Source organism: Vigna radiata, unplaced genomic scaffold (genome assembly GCF_000741045.1).
Source record: "Vigna radiata var. radiata cultivar VC1973A unplaced genomic scaffold, Vradiata_ver6 scaffold_215, whole genome shotgun sequence".
Taxonomy (NCBI): Eukaryota; Viridiplantae; Streptophyta; class Magnoliopsida; order Fabales; family Fabaceae; genus Vigna; species Vigna radiata.
This window is the reverse complement of record NW_014541783.1, coordinates 158689-184244: the sequence shown is the minus strand read 5'-3', so window position 1 is coordinate 184244 and position 25556 is coordinate 158689. Positions and strand designations below refer to the sequence as shown.

General features: G+C 32.9%; 4 protein-coding genes and 1 non-coding gene across 20 annotated transcripts in view; 4 read left to right on the top strand and 1 right to left on the bottom strand.

The window, feature by feature from the left end:
- Window positions 1–327: 327 nt before the first annotated feature.
- On the top strand, window positions 328–1590 carry LOC106778172. The gene is made up of 3 exons (XM_014666099.2): window positions 328–665; window positions 861–982; window positions 1252–1590. The coding sequence occupies exons 1-3, from the start codon at window positions 501–503 to the stop codon at window positions 1379–1381; spliced, it is 417 nt and encodes a 138-aa protein (XP_014521585.1). The 5' UTR covers window positions 328–500; the 3' UTR covers window positions 1382–1590.
- A 555-nt stretch (window positions 1591–2145) lies between these two features.
- TRNAA-AGC lies at window positions 2146–2218 on the top strand. The gene has a single exon. It is a non-coding gene; the product is annotated as a tRNA-Ala (tRNA).
- A 618-nt stretch (window positions 2219–2836) lies between these two features.
- LOC106778182 (1-phosphatidylinositol-3-phosphate 5-kinase FAB1B) lies at window positions 2837–12681 on the bottom strand. Of its 2 annotated transcripts, none has more exons than XM_022776077.1 (12): window positions 11970–12681; window positions 10825–11534; window positions 9656–10396; window positions 8726–8879; window positions 8275–8619; window positions 7107–8000; window positions 6689–7020; window positions 6218–6341; window positions 5966–6136; window positions 4207–5691; window positions 3591–3857; window positions 2837–3471 (listed from the first exon to the last, which is right to left on the bottom strand). In XM_022776077.1, exons 2-12 carry the CDS (start codon window positions 11481–11483, stop codon window positions 3145–3147), a joined length of 5499 nt encoding a protein of 1832 aa, XP_022631798.1. In that variant the 5' UTR covers window positions 11484–11534; window positions 11970–12681; the 3' UTR covers window positions 2837–3144. The 2 variants fall into 2 exon arrangements, with proteins under 2 accessions (XP_022631798.1, XP_022631797.1); XM_022776076.1 differs by having other exon boundaries at window positions 10825–12253; window positions 12347–12681.
- Window positions 12682–17787: 5106 nt separating this feature from the next.
- On the top strand, window positions 17788–20047 carry LOC106778190 (protein LURP-one-related 11). 2 transcript variants are annotated; one of them, XM_022776092.1, is made up of 4 exons: window positions 17788–18068; window positions 18286–18516; window positions 19697–19827; window positions 19941–20047. In XM_022776092.1, exons 1-4 carry the CDS (start codon window positions 17808–17810, stop codon window positions 19957–19959), a joined length of 642 nt encoding a protein of 213 aa, XP_022631813.1. In that variant the 5' UTR covers window positions 17788–17807; the 3' UTR covers window positions 19960–20047. The 2 variants fall into 2 exon arrangements, with proteins under 2 accessions (XP_022631813.1, XP_014521615.2); XM_014666129.2 differs by having other exon boundaries at window positions 17789–18068; window positions 19697–19994.
- Window positions 20048–21036: 989 nt separating this feature from the next.
- Window positions 21037–25556, top strand: part of LOC106778189 (translation initiation factor eIF-2B subunit alpha) — a 26881-nt gene continuing 22361 nt past the window's right edge. Inside the window, exons 1-8 of one of the 14 annotated variants that reach the window (XM_022776085.1) lie at window positions 21054–21406; window positions 22003–22362; window positions 22689–22852; window positions 22945–23778; window positions 23870–24022; window positions 24103–24244; window positions 24485–24726; window positions 25205–25553. In XM_022776085.1, the coding sequence (XP_022631806.1) occupies window positions 23452–23778; window positions 23870–24022; window positions 24103–24244; window positions 24485–24726; window positions 25205–25411 (1071 nt within the window). In that variant the 5' untranslated portion in view covers window positions 21054–21406; window positions 22003–22362; window positions 22689–22852; window positions 22945–23451 and the 3' untranslated portion in view covers window positions 25412–25553. Of the gene's footprint in view, window positions 21411–21996; window positions 22363–22688; window positions 22853–22944; window positions 23779–23869; window positions 24023–24102; window positions 24245–24484; window positions 24727–25204; window positions 25554–25556 lie in introns of those variants that run through there. The other 13 variants (XM_022776083.1, XM_022776087.1, XM_022776086.1 and 10 more) reach the window with 13 other exon arrangements.

Here is a 25556-nt window from a genome sequence, read left to right as displayed (position 1 = left end):
ACTTTCGTATCAGTCTTATACTCCCATCTTTGCAGTCAAATGATCCTTACCAGAAAAACACTGTTGTTTCTAAACATTATATGAAACATTCAGTTCAGATTTATCAGTTTTATAATATTAACTTTGTAACCCACAATATATGCATAATACCAACAAATGATTTTGTTGACATTACAAAATGTATTTATATGAAAAAAATATGTGTATAAAGTGACTTTATTGAATGAAGACTTTGAGGAAGAAACTTTTATCTAGTAATGTATTATATATTGCTGCATCGTGATAAGACATGGTCCATCAATAATTGAAATTATTATATGAGCAAAGCCCACCAAACCAATGCTCACTATTAATAACTAAATGATTTTGTGACGTGATCATTGTACTATTACTATATATCAATAAGCCATCCATCAATACTTTTATTCCTTTTCTTCTTCTTCTTCTTCTTCATCTTATCTTCTCCTTTTCTTCATGTTCTTCTTGAAGAATTAGAATTGATGGCAGTTAACAGTTATTCTTCAGCTCAAATCTCACTTCAGAAATATGGTTCATTTCTGCAATATGCCAACAAAGATTTGAAGTCCAAACACTGCTCTGTCCCACAGAAAAAAGCACCAGTTGGTCCAGTAGCATTTAGAATCACAGCATCCATCAAGAACAAGGTTAATTAATACCTTGTCATGTTTCTTTTATACATACTCTTATATCTATATGCTAGGCTTTTTGGTTGTTACCCTTATCCAAATTGAAGAATCACACACTTAACAACAAGTCTTTTATGGTTGATTGATTAACAGAAATTAGACCGAGTTTAAGGATGTTTTGTGTTAACTGATCTCTATTTTGCTCCTAAACAGATTTATGAGGACAAATCTCAGGGCATAATTTGCTATGAAGATGAGAGTGGAGAAATAATTTGTGAAGGGTATGATGAAGGGCCTCGTTATCAACGAATTCCAAGGCCAACCCATCATCCAAGGTAGAGAATCTTATCCAACCTTGTACTAACTTCCTCTTGTAATTTAATCTCTAAATAAGATCATGTTAGGCCCCATAATCAATATTGATTTTAATGATATCAATCAATCTCTAAGAACATATAACTAAATTGAAATCATGAGAAAGAATTAACAGCACTTGATTACATGGATCATCTCTCACCTTAAAGAATAGAGAAAAGGTGTTAACTCCATAGTAGTACTGTTGTATACTCATCTGACTGAAGGAAATTTGATTTGTTGGGTTCAGGGATGTTGAAATCATGAATCTTGTGCAACAACAAAGTTGGCTGCAGATTGTTAAAGGGGAAGAAATCAACCATTTAGCAAAAGGAGTTCTTCGTCAACAAGAGGATTTAAACTACAACAGATGGCTTTAACTTGTCCAAAACCAATCAGGCTTTTGTCACACTCAAAAACCTTAACAGTTACATGCAGTGCTAATTTGTAGCAGAAAGGAATAATAGCACAAATATATGCTGTAATTGGTTAATCGAATAGGACAAGTTCTTTCCTCAGAACAAAGTTCATCAAAGTTGTAAAAATTGACAGTGGTTAATGGTCATGCTTTTCTTTTTCAATCTGTTCATACAGTTTCACATCAGAATTTTCCATTATCTGATAGATGAAAAAAAACAGTGGATTGGAGCTACCTTTTGAGGTAGGTCAAGAATTTCAGAAAATATCTTCATCAGTTTAAATTGTTGTTTTATTCTGATTAGAATAATACAACTCTTCCTTCAGTCTATGGAATCTGTTATCTGTTACTGTTTTGGTAGCATTCAAATCATCCATTCACATAAACATAGTTTTAAGGAATTTTAACATTGTTTTAAATATCAATAGCAATTACCATAATCATATTAGAAATAGATCACAAAATGTATTGAAGCATGTTCCTTGATATGGAATAGTTTAACTCATGATTATGTTAATAAGGGATATTTTGGGAAATAAGAATGAACTAAAAGTTATTTTGGTAGGTACTTATTTTTTAAATGATAGCCATATTATTTATCTTCCTTTTACTTTTCATATTAGTTTTTTATTTAGTGAAAATACGATTAAAAAAATATTTTCTTAGCTAGATTTCCTAATGAGCACTTTAAGCTATGTAACATCATTTGATAATGACTTTCAAGTTGGGGATGTAGCTCAGATGGTAGAGCGCTCGCTTAGCATGCGAGAGGTACGGGGATCGATACCCCGCATCTCCATTTTGTTTTCCAAAAAACATAATTTATAATTTTGGAATTTCACATCATTGGTGGGTGCGGGAAAGAAATTGTGGGGGTGCAGCCACTTGCATCAAGCCCAATATCCTAAATTGCCTTTTCTGCATAAAAGAAATCATCTAATAAGAGTTGCAAGTCTTCTACACCCAGTAGACCAGTCAAATCACTAGGAAAATAATATAATCTGTTGTTATAGTTTTATTCCTTTTAGCATAATATTAATATCTTTTGCTAACAATTCGTTGAATATTTCAATTATAAAAATTCAAAATCTTCTCCAAACCAATACAAAATTTCTTAGGAGAGGTCAACTTTCATATATTTACCATAATATTATTTAATAACTTTCAGATGAATAATTTATTCTAAAATTCGCTGCTGATTACAAGTTCCTATCATACAATTAATATTTCATAAATTAAGATTAATCTAGAACTGATAACTTGGTCTGAAAAATCATGTATATCAAAATCAATATATGAATGAGATATTAAAATATAAGTTAGGCTCCTTAAGCCGCCCCGGATAACATAAACACAGCCTGATAAAATCTGAAGTAAAGCACAAGACAGGAATGGCAAGGAAAGTTGAGAAATTGAAGAGCAGGTCTGAGAAATATACATGTATAGAATGAGTTGCTAGAACGTTACTATAGGTTTTTGTACAAAGATTTCATCCGGAGGTCATCAAATACTATTTCCCCAGACAAACATCCTTGGCTACTAACAGCCCCTCTGTTGGTATATCTTCTAACAAATAATTGACAATATCTAGTTGACAAAATTACAAATGAACCAAAAGAATTCCTATATGATATAAGAGGGGTAAACAAAAATTTTAATATAAAATTATGGGGGAGTTAATTCCCCAAATTGAAAGCAAAAATTTACACACAGAAAACCAAAGAATCATTCAGCTGAGGTCCTAGATTGTGGGTTGTCTTCACCTAAATCAGACTGAGAATTACTAGCAACAATAGAAGGAGGAGACCATTGATCTGGAAGCATGAGAAAGTAAGTGGTCATTGCTTTCCTGAACCTTTTCTTGTATTGCTTGGGTGATATAACTGTTGGAGGTGTGTTCTTTGGTCCCCCAAGTATGCCTGAAGCTTTTACCCATGTTTCAAGATGCTTGTCCCAGGTATACTGCCTCATGAAATCAATGATCCCAATAACCAACTCATGCTTCTCTTCATCCACCCCAACCAGTAAAGAATAGTCCATTACATCAACAGACTGCACAACAGGAAAACAAATGCATGTGAGATGGACATAAGATGATGCCCATTTTGCAAGAAGCAAGAGACAGTTAAGAGATGGACATAAGAATGTTGCAAACAAAAGTTGAGACTTACAGCAAGAAAACCTGTGTCATTCCAGACAGCTCTCTCTAAAGATCTTTTGGCTTTGTTTCCCACGAATATGGGAGAAGTTGGCATTGCTTCAATTAAGTTCTGGTCCAGTAGAACTTTGTTTTTCCCTGTACTATCTGCATTATACCGAGACCTGGAAGATCCTTTAAGATCGTAAAGTCGTGTCACAGTCCTCCTATACAGAAGATTCTCCATAACCAAAACATCCATCCTTGACTCTTTCCCTCCTTTAACATGCTTCGATGTAACCTTTCCAATATAATGCCATTCAAACATAAAGAGGTTAAGATAATATATCGGTTGTAATCAAGTGAAGCAAAATACAGAATTATATACCATCTATCCAACAATTAATAATCTGAAAAGGATTGTTTATTACATGGTTGCTCCTTAGTCATCGTGTATTTACCACATTAAAAATTGTGTTCGTCAGATGCTTTAACAAAAACAGTTATTTTGGTATTTGGTTTACTTACAATTATCACCGCTCATGAACGCTTTAACTTCTATGAACAGCTTAGGCTTGATTTCTACTAAATTTTTTCAGTTTACAAATAAACCTTAAAGGAAATAAATGTTGGGCTCAAAAAATACGTACCTGGTATATGCCAAGAATTTTAGCCAGACATGTCGGACTTCCGGTGGCTATGGATTCAGAAAGATACTTGAAGTATTCAGGACCAAATTTAATGAATGATTCTAGCTCTGTTTTCGTAACTTGTTTGATGATAAATCGATCATCCAATGTTTTTGCAAAAAATACATTACTCTTCCCACCTTGAGCTCCCCATTTCTTACAGCGACTCAGAGACCTTATGTAGTCAAGCTCAGAAGGACAAGACACCCTTCTTAAGGCTTCAAAACGCTTGGCATAGTAACAAGTCACAGAATATTTTACCTTGCCAAGGGGACCGTCTTCTCCAAAGGAAACTCTGGCATGCATAGCCTTGGTATATAACATTGGATCAAACATTGATGAACTACGAGACCCAGACATGGAAAGTATCATATCCTCTATCGATCCAAAACTTTTCTGAGAATCAAAGGCTGTTTCATCAACAGAAGAGAATGACAGGAAGGTGCCTGAGTCAGACAAATATGAAGAAGTGAACTCACTTCCTTCTCTTGGCCTTTCTCCTTCATCAGTCAATTGGAGATGATATTCTGATGACATCAAGGCATAAGCTATAATACTTGAGGGTTCGTCATCATATACTGGTATTACAGTGTCATTGACACCAATTGGCAGAAGAAGCCTTGCCCCACCCTGGAGTTCCTGCTTCCGGAAAGATGACACGAAAACAGGATTGTAGTCAACTAGGGTATCAAACTTCTGCGTACTAGCAAAAAGGTTTTTGTTAAATTGGCGATAGAAGTTCAAGAAGGGCATTCCTAACCAGCTCGAAGAGTCTTCCATATTATCGTGACCTTTAAAAGAAGAATAAAAACTCTTGGAACCATTTTGATCTTCTGCACGATCCCCTAGATGATATGTTTCCTTTTGTACACCGATCATCGAAGTATCTGCCAAATCGGGATTCACAGAGCTGTTATCCTTTGGAATGCCAAATCCAGAGTGATTTTCACCAGTCCATTTTGCATCAAGTGTTTCAGACAAACTAGGTACGATGGGAATTGGCCCATCTGATAGAGTTCTGCGAACACCCAATTCAGATTCTAAGGGATCAGATTGGTCATTTATACTTTTTCTGATTGAAATAGATCTTTCATCTTTCTCATGATTTTCTTTTTCGGTCATCTCGCTTTCTAGATCTGGTGAAATTTTCCCATCAACTACTGCACTTCCTCCTCCAAGACAAGAGTTTTCGTTAAGGTTTGGACCATCATGAACAGAGTTGATGGTCATTTGATTTTCATCAACAGTTTTTTCCTTATCTTCGGAAATTGGACTGCTTGAACCGGATACATTATTGGAATTGACTGAGTTTGCTGCATAAATAAGGCGGTGATCCCACATATATGATTGAAAAAGTAACTGCCTCCACAATCGATTAATTTCCAGAATGTCAATCCCCGGTTGGCCATTTCTCTTTTCTTGATTCAAAATCTTTCGAAGAGCTTCCTAAGTAATTAGAAGAGAGAATGATTCAACTTCAAGCCTTTCAAACTTCTTATATGTTGTTTCAAATTTTAATTATAAAATTTTAAAAAATATCCAGTCTAGTAAAACTCTAACCAAAAAAATACTGCTAAAACATAAAGTTTTGAGTATTCTACTAACACATGGATGGTTTTATATCTAACAGTTACTAGTAACAAGATTAATCATTAAACCCACCTCAAATGAAGGGAACTTAAATGAAGCTATAAATAAAGTATAATACCGAAGACCCCACCTCAAATTCTAGTTTCTCCTTTTGCAACATCCCCTCTAGTTCAGCTACTTGGCGTCTTACTTCAGGTGTTTTATGGCCATTACTGATTTGGACTGCATTAGATCTTTGCTCTCCAATTTGACTGAGACCATTGAGTACCTCAGAGAATAAAAGCTCTGCCCGGTTGACCACCTGTAACAACAAGAAATTAGGTGCACTATTATCATACAACCAAATTTTAATTTTAAAGATCCAAGCCTGCAAGTATTAAACCTCATCTGATTCTCGCTGTATCCAATCCTGATTCCCATAATCAAATATAAGTGTGTGGGGGGGAAGGTAGACGGAGTGAACATCAATGGATGCGTATCGAAAACAAGCAACCATTTTTCCGAATCTGCAAGAGAATCATGAGTATGATTGATTAATGAAAGCCACAAAAAGGCTGATAAAAGTACAGATGTTATCCCAACAGAAAAAAAGAAGCTTGAATTGACAATAAAAAAAAAAAAAAAAGATTTATAAGGTTATAACAGTCCTCCAAAAAATAGGTCTTAAAAATCCTTCTCTTTTACATAATCAGGATGATGAAAAATAAAGAAATGCTTTATTTTTTTAACCCAACCTTTGTGTCTTAAATCAAGAAGTTCATTGTAAAAGTATGAGACCAAGACTTGTTCACTCATAAACCTTACACCATTACTTGTTTAGCTAAAACCAAAAAATAGGGAAGACTATAATCACCCGTAGAAACGAAGACAATCTCTGTGTAATGAATGGCCACAGCTTGCCACCCTGCTGGCTGCAGCATGGTTTGAGAAACTGAGCTCCAAAAATTTCCCTAACGATAAACCCCAAGCAGCATCAGACATTACTATCCTCTGTGTAGCAGGAGGAAAGCCATTGATTCTTGGACACCGCAAGCACCTGTGCCACATCCAAATCTTTCCATCCCTTTCCCCGGGTAGGATAATTTCTGGTAGTTTCTTGACTGATATGGTAAGTGTTCCCTGACGATGAGTATAGCAGTGCACATGTGCTTCTGATGGCATTTGACAAGAATGGCATCGATAACTCTGAAAAGTGATGACAATAACAATAAAAACTACTGCTATAGTTCAACCAACAAAGAGATTTATTCCTAGAACAGACAATTAATTACCTGATCAAATAAGTGGTCTCGCAGATACCGACCCAATGGTTTATCAAAATTGCCATAGTATCTAATTCGAAAGAGATGAGACCTCTCACACACAGTTCCCTTCCATACACAACGGGAGGACAAAGACACCAAAATGCTTTGATGGTCAGACGGTGATGGAGGAAACTCTTCTTTTTCAAGAATAAACTCTTCATTTGGGATTTCAAGATTCTCGGGATGGTTTGGACCATCTTTTGGAGATAAAGATCCTGACCCACTTAACTGGTTTGTAGAGATTTTGCTATCACCATTTTGTGGAGTGTTAGTTGACAAGCCTTGATATAATTTCTTTGAAGTTCCAGGGTCGACAGCAGTAGGATCATCCACAATAACCAGGGTGTCGTCCACCATAGAAGTTTCTTTCACAGCAGGTTGTTTGAGGTTCATTTCATTTCTGTCTCTTCTAGTGCATGGAGGAAGCTTATCACAGTGTGATTCTGCAATTGAATTTCCTGAAGCAACAATGGAGGAGAAAAAGGCAGTTGAATGGTCGAGACTTGATCCAAGTGGCATCAGTTGAGAAGCACCATTAGAGACACAAGGCCCTGGACAGGTCGTAGAAGCTAGTTCAGAAATTGGGACACTTTTGGTTCTCCTGGGTCCAGTGTCAGGTTCATGTCCTTGAGGTTTTTCATTGTCAGCAATACCGAAACCTGGAACTGTTGAAATGGACCTCTGAATGGCTAATGCTTGATCTGGAAGGGCCAGACTGTTTAATGGAATTTCTGGCAGGGATGCTCCCTCATCTGCAAGAAAAGATGTCTCCATAGCCAAATGGTAAGCTGCAAAAACTCCATACTGAACCACGTGCTTTACCTTTTTCAACTCATCCTTGTCAGCCCCTTTCAGTAAAATCTGTTCAAAATTAGAAACACAAGATAAATGGACTCTTTTGGGGGCTTGAAGCATGACCATAAATAGGCCAACTTTTTGTCGAAATAGTTAATTGGAGTGTAGGGGTGGCAAACTCTTAACCACTTGGTCAGACATGCTTCATCGCGTTTGAATAGTGTATAAAGATCAGAGTATTCAGAAATTAAAAGTCAACAATTGCCTGAAGCCCTGAAGGCTTTTTCCTTATTACATTGAATAACATAAAAATGATAAGAAAAAACAAATAAAGACTTACAGTGAAACCAAATGGTTTTGGGCAACCTTCAAAAAACATCAATGTTTTCACTGTTTTTTTCCCACACTGACCAACACAGTTTAGGTCTTCAAGAAACTTCTCAACATGAACTGATTCACAGTAACCCAACTTTTGCGATGAAAGATGGTCGATTGAAGGCACTATTTGAGTACCTGTGCAACGTGCTACGCGCTCCAAAAGTGGTCTCTTGACATTGAGAACCAGAGTTATGTCTTTTGCAAGAAGATATTCCTGTGCATATCGTGAGACTGATTTCTCCACTAACAACATGTTTGGCTGGTGTGAAGCTATCTTTGCCACAGCCATCTTCAGATGATCCATTTCCTAGATAAATGATATAAATACAAGCATGAACCATGATACCAGTATGTGTACCAACAACCAAGCAAGCACCAGACTAAAGATAAAAAAGAATGGTAACATGTACAACCTGCTGCAATAGAGTATCTACGCTAGAAAAGAGGTTCGTAACACGCTGATACTCCAGAGCCCCTCCAAGGATCAACAGGCGAGGTTTATCCACTTTTGATGACATTCGCCGGTGAGCCACATTTTTTTTACAAACAACTCCTTTAACCAGCACACTAATAAGAATACGAATCCAAGAAGTCAGGCAAAAGGAATGTCATATAACAGGAGATAAGACCTAGTGATTAATATAAAATCAGGTGAATTAAATTATATTCAATTTTGGCCAGTGAGAATAATGAGGATTTTTTAAAACTAATAAAATAATTACTAGTGTAGAAGCTCTTATCATCTGTATATTCCCAATCCTATGTCTTAGTATAAACTACAAAGAGAGATACATGAGTTATCAGCAAAGAACATTTAGTGCTACTATCTAGATTTCATGCGCCAGTTTCCATTTGATCCATTATTCCCTACATAACTACCGGCCACATTCTCATCGCATTACATGCATATCTATCCCCAGACTAAACAAATAATGTAATTGCACGTCTTTTGATTTGTTGTTTTTCTTTAAACACTCAAACAATTTTCCTGACTCTTTGGAAATGTTTTTTTTTGTTCCAGTGATTTTCTTTAGTTTATTTTTATCATCAATTTTCTTTTTTTTTTCTCTGCTAGAAGTGGAAACCAGAAATAGAATACTGAAAAACCACAGGACTAATTCTCTATAATAATTCTTTTGTTTATTATATTTGTGAACCGGTACAATCTGTATGTGGAAACACACAAATTGTGTGTATACATGCACGAAAAAGAGGATTTGAGCTCTAAAACCCCATTGCTAAATGCATTCCAAATTGACAAGTTGGATATATCGACTGATCTAGAAGAACAAGAACAGTAGATAGAACATGTAATATGAAATATATTGAAGTATATCATTTACCTTTCATTGCGATTCCCACATGCTATGCATTTGACTTTCACATAACCAGCTGGGTCCATCACTCCACCTTTGCTCATATCTGGTTTCAATATTGTAGCCGCTTCCCATGACAGAGATGTGACAATCTCCAGCCAACTGTTCTCGTCATTATCTTCAACAGATAGGTTTTCAACCTGCAGCAGCTGAGCTACCAATGCCCTAAAGTGCCCGTCAACTACATTCTTCATCACCTTCTTCTGCTCCTCATTTGACCTATCTCTCTGTCTATAATCACCACTTCCAAAACTGCTAGAACTACGTATATACCCCCACTCTCCAATGACATTCCCATCATCATCATCATCATCATCAAACAAAATAGCTTCATGTTCATCTTCTTCGTCTTCTGGTTCAGGAGGGAGCCAGAGAAGTCCGTTATTTTCAAAATCAACAGGTTCAACATCAACGTCCTCTGAGACATATAATGAGGAAGGGGCTTCATTTTCATCACAGATATCAGGTTCATCCTCATTTTTTGCAATAATTGGGGCTCCTTCCAAACCCTGTGTGTCAGTGTCAAAACTGTAGTTTGAAGGGAGTTTTGCATCAATGTTTTCTACATCATTATCCACTTTCCTTGAGCCATCAATGAGGCCTATCCTATCAAACTCAGCCTGTCCATAGTAGTTATTCACTTGAGAATAATGTCTAGTGTCCGAATCTGACCGATACACACCATACTCATCCTCATCGTCATCAGTCCTGAAACAAGAAAAAATCACATGATCCATGACAAAATATTAGAAAAAGTAAGAGCACTGGTTAAACACAAAACTGCTGGTTGGTTGAGAATGCAGAGCCGATTAGATAAAGACCAGGTCAAATAGTAAATAACATTCACATATTTGGATTCAAGGATTCCTGATACCTGTAGATGCCAGTTGGAACAAAATGTTAAAGTCCTAAATTATAAGACTCCCCGGCATAATTCCGGTTATCATAAAAACTATAATGAAAGGTTATTACACGCCCTTTGGATTCTCATGTTTCATAAGCACAATGACGAATATATTGACAAAAGACAAATATAAATACAAAACTACATGACAAATGCCTGATTAAAGAAATATCAATGTGATCAATCAAGCATTAGTTCTCCATCAGAAAACTAAATCAAAACAGTACAATACCTATTAATTGCGAATCCACATTGCTTCGGTAATGAATCACCCAGATCTGCTACAAGATCACTCCTCCCTCCTAATGCCGATAAGCCTTCCCTATCAGTATCCGTGTCTTTTCCCTTCACAGGTGATTTATGTAGGTTCAGAACAGAACCCTGCTGCGTTTGTTGATAAGATCCAACTGAATAAGGCATGGAGCAAAGAGTAATATTACTACTGTTTGCAGTGGCACTGGTTTTACTGCTATTCGAGCTTGAAGTTGATGCTGAAGCACTATTATCCAGATTGGAAACAGGAACACTGTTATCAAAAGCAACTACACCTTGCTCCCATTGCTTGTAACAATAATTACATACACGAATCTTTTCCAACTCAAGCTTGTTTGATGCACTCTTGTTTGTTGTACATGAATCTTTTCCAACTATTATACAAACTGGGGCAGGAACAGAGTTTGTTGTACACTTGTTACAGAAAATCCGTCCACATAAACGACAGTGGTGCTTACGGTTAAACAAGTTGAACTGTGAATCACACTCGTAGCATACTCTACAACTCTCATCAGGCATCCAAAAATCCCTACACACATTTGCCGGTTCAGATCGCCAGGGAATCCACGTTTTGACGATGCTGACAAGCTCAGAAAAAGTCTTGTCCACTGCATCCATTGACAAACAATCTTGTTTGTCGGTTCATTATGACTTGTCCATTTGCCACTCCTAACAGACCATGTTTAGAATAGGGAACTAATCCAACATAAAGAACTAGAACCCCAACAGATATAAAATCAATCCCATATATCTATCCTAAGCAATTATACTTGTAAGCTACCACTCAGATGCAAACCCTCACAATCTGAATTTCCATGCTTCTATATTCACAAACAATCCCCAACCTTGTCGAGGCGGTTTGTGGTTCATCATTCAGCCTAGGAAACAAATTCAACACCGAATCCACAATTTGGGAAAAAATCAATCGCCACCTCTCTTGGCCATTGAATTCAAAATTCATACAAGGAAACCAACTTTGCCCACCTTTCAACCAATTCAACTCTCACAAATACTCCTCACTACTAAACAAGGACTGCAAGTCAAATTAAAAGAACCAGGAAGAAAAAAGCCACCTAATGCAAAGGAGATAAAAAAAGCTCACACCTGGATGAAAACCTTTCTTCACAATCACACGCAATTGAAACATCACCCTTCATGTAAAAATTCCAACTCAAAAAGTCAAGCTACTCCACTTCTTCCCCATTGCAAAAACAAACCCCAAAAAACCAAAATTCTCTAGCCAATCAAACAAAACAGCCCCGGTGATCAAACAGGATATTCAAGCAGACAGCCACATCAAATTCCCATCAAAATCACAATCTGATCCTCCTCGGGTAAATATAATAAAAGGTTGCAAACCAGATTTGCCCCCACGTAGTTAACACACCCTGTTACACCGAAACTTCAAAATATACCAAGAGATATACAGAGAAATGAAGAAGGTAACGCGGAGGGAAAAATCCAGGGAATCAAAGACCAACCCAGAAACGATTCGCTGTAGAATGGATAATCTACGACTTCAAATTTGGATCCTGATCATCATCATCATCGTCATCCACACAAATTAATCTATGATAATTTTATATCTAAATTGAGGGAAAGAAAAAAAAAAAGTATATACACACAAATATAATAATTGTTGTCACAACTGTCTGAAATTCTATCCGATTACACGAAATTGGGAAAGGAAGGATCGTTAGAAAATTCCGAATTGGATATGCAAATTGAGTGAAGACTTTTCCCTTTTCGTTCCATCTCTTTCTCGTTAGAAACTAGTCGTCGTTTTGGCTAACCTTCTAATTTCTTTTCCCTGTGACCCCGCCTGACAAAATCAATTTAATTAATTAATAATAATAATCAAATCCATTTCTCAAGGAATATTAAGTACATTTTCTGCATTTTTCATGTCAATAACTCATTTTTATGCTTCCATCAAAATTCATTAAGGATATACTATTGTAATTATACAATTATTATATTTATTATATATATATATATAAATAATTTTGATGGCGTTACACTAAAATCAAAGATTTTAGATTTTCTTGCATCATTATTTTAATATTATTTTGTCCGTTTTCCTTTGAACAAAGTCAAGGTAATAAATAACATGTTAGCAAGACTTGTCAGAGTTCAGTGAAGCTTTCAAAGTCAAAGGCAATACATTCAACAACACAGTAAATTCCTTAAATGTCCTTTTGTTTCATACATAATTCCAAAACCAAACCATAAAATTTTGTGTGTCTACAACAAGAAAGAAAATGTACAAGGGTTAATAATGGTAATGTCTTCTACATTATTATATACTATCATATTAAAAAAAATTAATAACAGATATTTAAATTGAAAAAGACATTGATTAGTGAAGTTTAATTCTGACTTGTAATAATTTAGAAAAATTAAAAGTACATAATTAAGGAACGTGTCATTCACTAACGTTATCCACAAACAAAACCGCGTATGATTCGTGGTTGAATCGAAAAACACGTTGGACACAAATTATTCAAAATCTAACCTATGGTTTAAGCAACAAGCGACCTATTACTTTGTATATATATATTTTGCGAAAATCAAATTTTAATAATGATTTTATTTTTATTCTTTAAGTTAAATGCAGCCCAGATGAGATTGACATCACCAATTTTAATTATATAAACATATGATAAAGTCTAGAAAATTATATTATGATTAGCAAAGTGATTAACTTATTTAAATCTTGGCTTTTTTATTCAATAAATTGATAAACTATGAAACAAATATATATGATATCTCATTCTATTCCTACTGAATTTGAAATGTGTGTACATTTAATTACATTTTTAAATAAAATTTTAGGTCTAAATTATATTAAATGAATATTTATTTAATCTATTTTATTTGGACTTATTTTTAAATGAAAATACATATGTATGATAAGTTTAAATTAATTTATTTATTATATTTTTATTAAATGTTAAGATATTTTTCGACATTAAATTGATAAGGTATAAGTGTCTACCATTTAATTGAATTTTGTTTCTTTTATGTATTTTTTTCTCCTTATTTGTTAGAATTGTTTATAATTTTTTTTTCATTTTTTATATTATGAGAATATAAGCACTTATGTACACTCTGTATATATGTCTAAAATGGAACTCAAATTAAGAAACTTTTTACAGTAGAAAATATTGTATTGATTAAACAATTTCTTTGGAATATATTGATTTTGAATTTTTAAAATGAAAAATAATATAATTCATACTATCCAACTAAATTTATTAAGTTTAAAATCTAAAAATATAGATCTGGATTTAAAACAAATTCATTGAAATAAAATTAAATGCATATTAAGAATGTAATTATGAACTGAACTATACTTAAATGAGTGTAATTATGGATTTGAATATTTCAAACTTTCACATCAATTAACTCGTTGATTTAAAACAGTAATTAATCATCTTAAGTTTCCACCATATCCATCCAAAACTAACTTTTTATGTTGTTGACGTGAGCCTAATGCATTTTACCAACCCCATAAACAACACACACTCTTCTATAATCTATCATTTGAAATACATTATTCTTAATTAACAAACATAAACTTTTATGATTTGTATTTAGTGATTCTTTTAAATATTTAATAACCTTAATAAATTATAGTCAATTTAACAATAAAGAATGTAAGAGAAAACCATGTAGAAAAAACAATACACTCTAATAAAAAAAAATATTGAGTATTACGGAAAAAATAAAAGTGATTGGAAAAATAATTGTAAAAAAATATTAATGTATTTTTTTTTTTATAAAAAGTCATTATAAAAAAAAAACAAAGATAGTTAGCGTCACCAATATTATAAAAATTATCATAATATACTACTAGTAATTTAAACCTAAAATTACAAAATAGTGGTTGAGAAACTCAAATGACGTACCAAATTAATATTTTTTATTTTGGTTTATTAATCACTTTCAAATTAATGTTAAGACATGTTTTGGCATGTAAATGCGATCCTCGAATGTTTACTTCTTCTGCTAATTTTGTAATAAAGGTAGCTTAAAGCATTGACTTAGGAAAAAATATATAAACTAATGTGTTAGTGATATTAGCATAGTAATTAATGTGTTTAGTCTAATATATTGAATTTTAAAACTACTTTTAAGATATAGAAGCTAAAAATATTCAAATTAGCTTCAATGTTAGTGTACATTAAAGATATACTCATTAAAATTAGCTCCACATAAACTTTTTTAAATATTATTTTAGGTTTGGTGATGCATCTTATGTTTTTTTGTCCAAAATATTAAATAGTTTTTATTTAAATTTTAGTAAATGTTTCAAAAGTTATTATGGATTTTATAAGAAAAATATTAAATATTAAATACTTTAAGTAATATTTTTCATTTCATTTAATAAAATTATATTTTATTGAATTGAATATTTATAAATGGTCAAAACTTAAACTTCTAATTAAACAATCCAATTAAGGCCATAAGTTTGGTTTTGATAAAATAATTATTTCCTATGGAGATTGGTATGAATTATTATCGAGTTAATAATCACACAATAAGGATATTGTCCAGAATATGAAATTTTATTTTGATTTTGTTTTTAAAAGATATTTCTAAAAATAGAATATTTAACTGTTTTAAGTCTTTACTTCTAAACGATATATAATTTTTTTTTATGATTAAGAAGACAACGATGAAATTTACTTGTATCGATGATTTTCATTGTGCTATTCTTTTTTGCCAAAACTCAAATGGTTACAGTCTTAGTTATGATTTCTGAGCGTATCATAATTAAATATAAATTTTCTGAGAATATGTTTGAAACATGAAATAATTTATCTATTAATCACATTAATATTAATTGTAAGTAATTAGAAATAGGTAATTTTTGGTTTCGAGGGTGGTGGGTTTCTATATAATTTTTATTTTCCTTTTTGAACCCCAAAATTGAAAATTGTTACTTTTGTTAGCCTATACTAATTAATATTAGTTTGAAATATAAAGTTAAATGACCATTCTAGAGTAAGATATACTGAAAAATAACTCTTGAAACTTGTCAACACATATTATTCATGTACAAATTATTTTAAATAATAACTTCATCTCAGGCGTTAACTTAACAAATCAGTTTTTTCTTTTATACATAAAAGAAAGAATTAATTAATAAAATTAAAACGAAATTTAAATATATCTTTCGTCCTTAAATTATTTTAAAGTATCAAGAATATTACGTTACTTTGTTTTATCGTTTTTTTATAAATATTTTGAAAGGTTATCACCATATAATCTTATATTTATGAGAAAAACTTGTTTCACAATTCTTTTATATATATATATATATATATATATATATATATATATATATATATATATATATATATATATATATATATCTGAGAAAATTGGAGGCAAGATAATTTTTAATTCAAACACAGATAAACAAGTAAATAAACAGAGCAAATGAAATACCAGAAGGTCAATGTTGATCTGGAAGAAACAATGATAAGGTTAGTGTTCAGGAAGAAGTAGAAGCAGTAACGTTCATGAAGAAATGGTGATGGAAGAGTTCAATTCTAGTTATATATATTAATTATAACTTTGTTGCTGTTTTTATTCAATTCTGGTTGTTTCTTGATTTTGGAGCCATATTATTTGACTCAAGTGACTCAAGTGGCCTAATAAATTTGAAGCCTTGGACCAAATGCAAACATTCACATGCAAGTTTAACCACTTAACCATGTTGTTAAATAAACTATAATTTTAATATGGAAAAAAAAAATAGTTCTTGACCTAATAAATAAAAAATATTCACAAGAGTGATAGTATATTAGCATACTAATAAAATAGGAAAAAGTTCATTTAACAATTTTTTTTTACAATTTTTTGACAATTTATACAATGTATGATTGATTCGTTTCAAATATTTTTTAAACATAAATTTAAACAGACTAATTAAATAATGACACATGTGCTGTTATAAAAAAAAATTATTAAAAAGAATTGTCAAAATATCAGTATCCAATGCAATAAATACTAGCATGTCAACAATAAAAGGTTTTTATACACTAATATACTAGTAGTATAACTATTGATCAGTGTATTAAATTTTAAATGAGAAAAATACCTTCATATATTATAAATAAATTCTAAGTTTTAAAATCAATAACATTTGAATAAACTCTGATTTTTTTATTTTAAATTAAAAATAAAAATTATTAAAATATTTCTTAATAAACTTTCTGTATTCATTAACATTCAAGTTTCCTTTGCAAATTTTACTTTTTGAGATTTTTTTAATATGTCAATGTCTCCATAATCACCATGTTAAAGCCCAGACAATATACTATATTCTCTAATAAAACGATATAATTTACTTAATTTATATGGTGGTACAATATTGCATTAAAACTAAGTGTGTAAAAATGCAGACCAGCAAGTATAATATAAAATAATATCATTTTGAAGTCTCCGTACTTTGGTTTATAATAATAATAATGAAACCTTTGCATTGTGCAACTACTAATACTATAAAAAAAACTATTGAATGGCATATATTCATCTGCATTTCATCATCAGGCAACAAGTGGGGATTATATTATGTAACGTCTGATATGACCTGCAGCAAAAAGTCAGTATTATATATATTGATGATAAGGTTTAGGGCAATTAGTTCTAAACAAGCTTACGGCTGCAGTTGTGGAGTTTTGCTTTAATTTCAAAGAACACGCCAAGAAATCATATTAAACAAAAACATAATTAACAAATGAGACATGATATTGTATTTTATATCATGTGTGCTTTGTACTATTATTTTTGTGTTTTGCCTTCATCCTCAAACCACTCACTGAGAATCATTCTATGCTTTATTTTCTTTAACCGACTTTGATTAAAAATTTCATGTGGCTATAAATATATGATTATCCCATTAGTATATAAAAACCTTTTATTGGTGACATGCTACACACAATTTCAACAACCATGGGAAAAGTTTGTCCCCAATTAGCACTAGAATCCTCTACTACCTGCACTTTCACTTGCAAGCAAGAAACTTTTACCCTATGGATGAAATCTCTTGTACTCAATGGAAAAGGGTGCACTGTCTTTGATTCCAATGGCCAAATTGCATACAGAGTTGATAACTACAACTGCAAGCATAGAGCAGAAGTTCATCTCATGGATCAAAATGGTGATATTTTGTTCACTATGCTAAAAAAGGTAAGCAAATTTCATGCACAGTCTTTCTTGGAAATCCTACATCGACTTGGAAGTTATATGTCGATTAAAGTTAATATCAATTTATAATATATAAATAAATGTAAACCTCATCTTAAAATCAGTTTTCTGAGATTGAATTAAGTTTAAAGTCCACTTCTTAACTATTTCACGTAAAATTTCTGATATATAACATTATTTTAGTCTTTTGTGGTTTCAGCAATATAAGTTGTCCAGATTCTGGGAGGGTTATAGATTTCCAGCAACAAGAAATGATCACAAAGGACCATGCTTTCGAGTTTCAAAAACTTATAAGATCTCTAAAGGGGGTTCGATCTATGAAGTTGAACTTGGTTTGGACAAAAACCAACCCTATATTCATAAAATAGAAAGCAGCACCTGCAATTCAGCTTGCAAAATATCTAATGAGGTTGGAGTGGTGGTTGCAGAGGTAAGGTTTCTTACATCTTGTTAATCACCAAAAGTTTAACACACCATTAATTTCAGTTCCTCAAATGTCTCATGAACTCAATTCATTCATCTTTAATATCTATCAGCAAGGGAGATTTGCATAAAAACCAATGCATTAAATGAAGATTGTTTAGTTGTTTTTTTTACACATGTAGTGCAGATTTAGGTAAAATTATGGGAAGGGTAGGTTTTAAAGTTAGGACTATGATATGCTAATAATTTTTTTTAACAATTTTTTGACAATAAATTATTTTTTGACAATAAATTATGTGTCACTATTTTATTGGCTTGTAGATTTGAAACAGATCAACCACGAGTTATCAACGGAAGTAAAAAAGTTGTTGAAAAAACATTTTCCTTAAATTTAAAGTAACAATAAAGTGAGACATCTTTACATCTATTTTACACACATTACAAAGGTAATACGATATAAAAAAATTGAAGTTTTGTACTTTTATAAAGAAAAAAGAGAGAGTAAAAAGTAAAAAAAATACTCTCAAATGAATATAAAAAATTTGTGTATCAATATATCATTTTTGTTAAATTTATTATGCGTCATAGACTAGTGTTGTATGTTTTTTGGAATTGGTTTTCGAAAGAGAAATGATATTTTAATACACATAAAATTTTTATAGTTATTAGACATTATCTTTTCTTATTTCTTATTTTCTTTTTTCTTGTAAAAATACAAAAATTGATTTTTTTATGAAAAAATATACTTTGATATACATAATTTTTTTATATTCATTTGACATTATTTTTCTTTACTTTTTACTTTTTTCTTTTTCAAAAAACTACAAAATTAAGTTCATTCTTTTAAGACCATTTTGCTCTTGTTAGGTGTGTCAAATGAATGTCAATGTGTGTCATACTGTCCTTGTTCTTTTTTTATGATTATTTTACCATTACATTTTGTATCAAATGAATGTAAAGTGTGTCATCGAACCATTACTTTTTCTGAAAGATGAAAGCTTGTTTGGAAAACATGACTTTGGTGATTGTGATGTACTCGTGATGGATGATGCTTTAGTATTATTGAAAATCATTGAATACCTACCATTAAAAAAAATATAGAAAGTGGAAGATTGGTAGAAGAACATAGTAGAAGGATTTTAGAATTGTTATTATTATTTTACTTATACATGTTTTTATGTTTGCAGCTAAGGAGGAAGAAGTCACATAGTGGAGTTGATTTAGGAGATGATGTTTTCACAATGGTAGTGGAGCAAAATATAGATCTTTCTCTAGTTATGGGGCTTGTTGTAGCATACAATCTTATAAACTCTAAAATGTAAGTATTTTGGAAGCACCAGTTTCCACAACAGTAGTGATTTGCATATTGAGTGATTTAGCTAGAATTAGCATATCGATTGCTAAATACAGTTTTTATGTTGAGCTTTGCAGGAAAAGTGTGCGTGTGTGATTAATCAATCACAAAATGATTGAAATCAAATTCAATTTCACTTTTGTTTTCTTCAGGAAATGCATCCTTTAATTCTCTACATAGAAGTGTTAATGATACGTTTTTTTACCATAGTTTCTTTCATATATATTGAATTTGAAATAGCCTTATATTTTTTTACCATATTCAATAGTTCTATATATTTAAATCTTTTAAATAGTTTTCTTTGAAAAAATCAACTTAAGTTCCTAATTATTTCACTAAAAAGAGTAATTGGAGGATTTGATTATAACTATTTAAGAAAATTAGAAGTATAAATTCAAACGGATGAATTAGAAGTGAAGAAAAAGGATTAATCATTCGATGTTTAAGATTTAAGAGGCTTTGTCTATATCTATTTTATGTTGATCCTACAAGTATAAAGCTAACGATCTACATTTTTAATTTGGAAATTAAAATATTTTACTTCAATATTTTTTTTATTAAAAAAGGTATTTTTTTTGAAAAAATAAAAATAATCCCGTAATTCGTCTTTTTAAAAAAATAGAAAAGGTCTTCTTCAACATAGAGCCTGTTTGGTTTTTTTACTTTAAATGATAAGTCAAATTCTCACATATATATTTCATAATGTTCATTTACGTATTCTATTTAATAGTGTTAAATATTGCTTGAAATGATTAATTGTTAACATTCGCAATTAATAACTTCTATAAGCACTTCCTAAAATTTGTAAAAATGTTCTACAAAAATTAACTAAATACTATTCAATTATAAAATTTAAATTTTATAAATTTAGTAATTGTATTCTAGTTGTATTTTTTTTGTGTGGAATAAAATATAAATAATCGTGTATTAAGTTAAAAATACTTGTTTTATTCTTACATAATTTTCCAAATTTCTTCAATTCTAAAGATTAGCTTAAAAATTATGCAGAACTAGTTTAGATGAACATTGTTTGTACAACATACTATTCATTAAATTATATTTTATATTAATACTTATAAAACAAATTAAGTTTATCAAATAATTGGCTTTGTTTTCTAAAATATTTCCAAAATAATTAGGTTTCGGGATAAATTTGAATCTACCCCCAAAATAATTAAAAAAAATATTCTTTACAAAATTGTAAGATAATACGAGATTAAAAATGAAAAGTTCCACCTTCCCAAGGCGGTTCGAACCCAAAACAGGACCCCAATTTCAACTTCGTTGTCAACGTCCTCGTCTTCAACCGCCTCACCGCACTCTCCCGGTGCCCCTCGCCGCCTCAGTGGACGCGATCGGTGAAAAGGTTGTGCATTATAGGACGGGCAATGTGGCCTGGACGCCCTGTGGTTGAAGGCATGGTGTGCTGCTTCCGATCACGAGTTCGCCTTCGAGGTGGAGGATGGCATAGATGTTTCCTCGCTGTACCATGAGTTCGTTAAGGTGCTGATTCCCAATTATAGCCTTCCATCTTTGGTGTTTGGTAGGTTTGTTCCAGCTACTGTTTTCTTTATTCATCACTGCTTAATATTTGGCATTTGTTTGTTGGTAGCTGGTGAGGTTTAGTTTACATATGTTAGATATCAAGCACCGCTGAATACAATTAAACCTTTCAAAATGTATTATAGGAAAATGGGGGAAAATAGGATTTAAACCTGATCTATCTTTTAGCTTGTTAGTTAGGATTTCTCGTATGAGTTAGTTTCTGTTTCTGGGTTATTGGGTGGATGTTAGTTTTGAAGGTTCCCCAACCTTCTTTGAATATAAGTTCTTAACAGTGTGTAACCATGTTTTCAGTATTTTGTTCCTGTTCATTATATTTTTTTGTATAGTATATGATTGAAGAGGAGAAGAACATGAAGGATGCGATTTGACATGTGATTTGAAAACACAATTAAACTTATTGTCAAAATATATCTAAAGGAAGTGCACTATATTTCAAATGTTAGCCATGTTAACGCAGAAAGGCTGTGTATAAAATAAAATGGTCATGCTTAGTAATATAGTAGATGATTTTTAGAACATGTAGAGTATAACTGCCACTCATCAATGAACACGTGTGGTGTGGCTAAGGAATAGATCAAGACCTGAGCACAGGCATCAACACTGAATGCTAAGCCTGAAGGATTCAATGAAGCTAAACCTGAAAAAGGTAACGGAGAAAAGAATCAGATCAGAGAATGCCTGAACATGAAGGACATACCAAAATGCAAAGACACGGAATTGGAAGCTCTGAACATGGCAATGAAAATTGAGCTTTTGGATAGAGAGGGGAGATGAATCAGCTGGGAGTACCCCTTGTGTCAAACATGAGAAAGTAGATATCGTGCTATAAAAAGACCCATGGGATGCATTTTTTTCTTCCACATGGCACAACCCAGCTGACAACTTTGCATATCTAGAACTTTGAGAAAGCTTGCCATTTCCATGAGTTTACAAGTAATCCCGGAAATCCTATTCTGATCCCACCAACTTGTGATACTAGGTTTGAAGGCATCAGAAATGGCAGGAAACTCTTTACGATTAAAATCATTATAAAATAATGGATACTAGCCTTGTTAAGGAGCAATGGGAGTGCCACCAATCTGAACCTTATCCCGTGTGTTATTATGATTTTGAAAACGGATATGATAAACTAAAGATCTGTACAAGTTCTTTCCAATCCACTTTGTGTAACTTTTGTTATGTGATTGCAATAATAGGTGTACTCTGCTTATTCAATACACCGACACAGTTCATTGAATATAATTAGTTTCTGGCCTCAGGTAAACATGGAAACAAATTACAGTTGAATGATAAGACACGGCTTTTCCTAAATCAGTTATCTGGCACACGGGATCAAATTCTCTTTCCAAAGCCATGGAAAGAAAGAGTTCAGGCTGTGGTTTGACGAGAACATGGCGAAAGGGCAATAGAAAAAACATATCTTGTTCTTTAGTCTCATCTAATTCTCAGTTCTACTCTCTTATACATGTCAGCAGTTCCTTTCGTTCCTAATTTCAGTTCTGAAAAATTTTTCAGGTGACTGCAAGATGGTATAGAGAGAAAAGAGTTTTAAGTGTTTCTCACAGAGCTGCTGGAGTAAACTTTGGGAGAACAGCTAATTTAGCTTGCATATTCTTTTGACCCATTTTGTCTTGTCATTTGTAACAAAATTAAGTCGAATTGAGTCTTAAGATTGAGTCGAATTATATTTTCACGATTGAATTATTTAAACATCTAAATCTCTTAGTGTTTTTATTTTCATCATAACTATAGATGCTTTTAAGGGAACGTATTAAATGATTTTTGTTACTTCCAAAAAAGGAGATATTGTGTCTAAAAACTATCACTTCTCCAGGAGTATTATTCCCTTTTGAAATGAAAAATATCTCAACTCAAATTCACCTTATATCTCAACAAAATATATAATTATTTCACCCTGAATTTTGTTTTTGATTTATTAATTAAAAATAATTTCTAAAGTGTAGAAATAAAATAAAAAAAATGATTGGGTGATTTAGAGGAAGTGAGACAAGGAGGAATTGAATGGAGAATCGGAAGACATCGGCGTACTACGAGAACAGAGCGGTGCAGTTCGGGGTAGTGAGCACCGAGTGGCTTGCTCAGGCTCAGTCCGCCACTGTCCCTCGTTCCCCTTCTTCTCCTTCTCCATCTCCTCCTCTTCCTCCTGCCCACAATGACGCCGACAAACCCTTCTCCGTCATCGAGGAGTTCGACACCTGGCGCAAGCACCCCGATTTGGCGGAAGCCGTCGCCGCCATTCGTGCCTTGGCCGCCGTCATCCGCTCCAGCAAGGCCACAACCATGATGCAACTCGAAATCCAACTCAAAAGCGCCTCCGATTCCCTCAAAGTAACCACCCCGATCCTCTCTCTTCTCATTGAAATTGATTTTCTGATTATTATCATTAATCTATTCTGTTCCGTTGTTACGCTGCACACAGTGTTGGGATACAACTTCAATCTCCTTAACCGCCGCCTGCGATCTCTTCATGCGATACGTCACCAGGACTTCCGCTCTCGAGTACGAAGACTTCAATTCCGCCAAGTCTCGCTTGCTCGAACGCGCCGATAAGTTCGGCGAAATCTCCTTCAAGGTCACTCACTCACTCACTCACTCCCCCACCCCCCTTTCACTCACTCGCATCATCACTCTCTCAATCGGTTCCTTTTTCAGGCTCGCGAAATCATTGCAATGCTGAGCCAGGATTTTATATTCGACGGTTGCACAATTCTTGTTCACGGTTTCTCCAGAGTCGTGCTTCAGATTCTCAAACTCGCTGCACAGAATAACAAGCTCTTTAGAGTCTTGTGCACAGGTTCTGCTCTCTCTAAAGCAACGAATTTTTTTTAGTATTGAAAATATATTCACCGCTTTAATCTCTTAGTTCTTGTATTTTGATTAAGTTCGAACACTAATTTGAAGGATGTTTTGTATTTGAGCTTACTAAGCTTGATTTCTATTATTGCCAGAATTAGCTAAGTAGTTTTTTAAGGAGTAACTGAGAAAGAGGGTATTGTTTTAAGGATGGAATTGATGGATCACTCTTAAATTTTAGAGGGGAGACCGGATAGAACGGGTTTGCGGTTTTCCAATGAGCTGGCGAAGCTTGATGTGCCTGTGAAGCTTGTTATAGACTCTGCAGTGGCTTATACTATGGATGAGGTTGACATGGTGTTTGTTGGGGCAGATGGAGTTGTTGAAAGTGGTGGTATAATCAACATGATGGGAACTTACCAAATTGCAATGGTGGCTAAGAGTATGAACAAGCCAGTTTATGTGGCTGCTGAAAGTTACAAGGTATGCTTGCTTCCATTTTCTGCGTAGTTGTTATATTGATCAATAAGAATTTGATTAGAATACACTGTTTAACATGGTAATTTTTATGACTTAATGACTTAGGCATTCGAAGGGAGTTTAACTCAAAATATTAGCCCATTGATTAATATTATCACGAGTCTTGGCTTGTTTTATTAATAAAGTATTTTATAAGTTATAAGAAGAAAGTCTTAACCAAAAAAGTCAGTTGATTCCCTATGAGAACCTCTTAGCTTAATTCAACATTATGCTTTGCTCAAAGTTGAATTTATAATATTCACCCAATAATGGTTGCCATGTATAAACAATGGTGAGATTATCAAGTTTTGTAATACACAGTTACCTTAAAAGTCGTGTATAAAATTCTGTCTAATTGATTGTTAGAATAAGATAATTACCATGTATCAAAATTAAACTCGATTAGTAATGGACCTGCTACATACTTGTATGCAATTGACAGTTTGCTCGATTTTACCCTCTGGATCAAAAGGATTTGGCCCCTGCCTTACGCCCTGTTGATTTTGGTGTGCCTGTTCCATCCAAGGTTGAGGTTGAAAGTTCTGCACGGGATTATACTCCTCCTCAGTATCTCACTCTGCTTTTCACTGATTTAGGTGTCCTTACTCCATCAGTTGTTAGTGATGAACTTATCCAGCTATACTTGTAGCTATTCCAGTATAACTATTTTTCGATTCTCTGAAACCGTTGGCTTCACTTCAAGATTGTGTTTTATGGTATAATTTTGTAACAAGACATGCATTAGCATGTTCAATGTAACCAAGGATCTCTTATTCACGTCACAAACCTAACGA